General features: G+C 37.1%; 1 protein-coding gene across 1 annotated transcript in view; it reads left to right on the top strand.

Moving 5' to 3' along the window:
- Positions 1 to 970, top strand: part of LOC107559841 (voltage-dependent calcium channel subunit alpha-2/delta-1-like) — a 108,768-nt gene that overhangs the window by 94,142 nt on the left and 13,656 nt on the right. Inside the window, exons 25-26 of the mRNA XM_016243846.1 lie at positions 272 to 332; positions 591 to 688. Of these exons, the coding sequence (XP_016099332.1) occupies positions 272 to 332; positions 591 to 688 (159 nt within the window). The remainder of the gene's footprint in view (positions 1 to 271; positions 333 to 590; positions 689 to 970) is intronic.

Raw genomic sequence — 970 nt, 5'->3', positions numbered from 1 at the left:
GCAGAGTTACAGGCTCAAACTGACTCAAGATGCTAGTAAAAAGTGGAGGAACAGAGGGATCTTGACAAGGAGAGGGAATATCTAGCCTAATATCTTGTCCACAAAAAAATTAAGGAATTTGTCACACATAGCCAGAGACTCTGTAGGGAAGAGTTACCATCTATACCAGTCTAATCTCAGAATTACTAAATATTGACATAGATAGTTTTAAATGTTTTCAATATGCTGTCTAAATGTATTTAAATCTCTCTTTCTCTCTCTCTCTCTGTAGCCTTTGAAACCATGCAGCAAGAGAAATTTGAGGAATATGGGTACACCTTTATTGCACCCAGGTAACACACACACAAACCTCCCACAGGGTTTAGTCGTGACAGGTTTATGTGGACTGTGTCTAGACTCCATTGGTCTTTGAAGGCCTATAAATTCACACCTTCAGACCCAAACTTTACTCCCCTTAACAATGGATCCCACAGACACGGCAGCGGAAATGCTTGGTGAAAACGTCACACTACTTGAATACGCAGGCCTCACTGTGGTCATCAAACTGATTGTGTGTTTTTCTGTGATTAAACACTAATAATGTTTTTCAGGGAATACTGCAAGGACCTCAAAATCTCATCCAACAACACCCAGTTTCTGATGGACTTCAATGAGTATATTGACAGGAAAACTCCAAATGATCCTCTGTGTGAGTGCAAACCTGAACACATTTATCTATCTTAAAGTGTGAGCGCTGTCCCACAATGCAATAAGCTCAACTTGACCTTCCTTTTCTTGTGTGATGACTATAAGCTGTGCTTGCTTATGTATTTATTAGTGCTGTCATTCGATTAAAAAAATAACTAATCACATTTGTTTCTGAAAATAATCACAAATAATCGTGATTAATCCCACTTAACATTCAAGTTTTTAAATATACTATTATATTGCAATAATTTCACATTCAATCTTTAAATTAATGTAGAAACAA

The sequence above is a fragment of the Sinocyclocheilus grahami genome, unplaced genomic scaffold, assembly GCF_001515645.1.
Source record: "Sinocyclocheilus grahami isolate Dianchi unplaced genomic scaffold, SAMN03320097.WGS_v1.1 scaffold22.1, whole genome shotgun sequence".
Lineage (NCBI taxonomy): Eukaryota > Metazoa > Chordata > Actinopteri > Cypriniformes > Cyprinidae > Sinocyclocheilus > Sinocyclocheilus grahami.
Note: the sequence above shows the minus strand (reverse complement) of the source record. Positions and strands in the feature narration are given on the sequence as shown.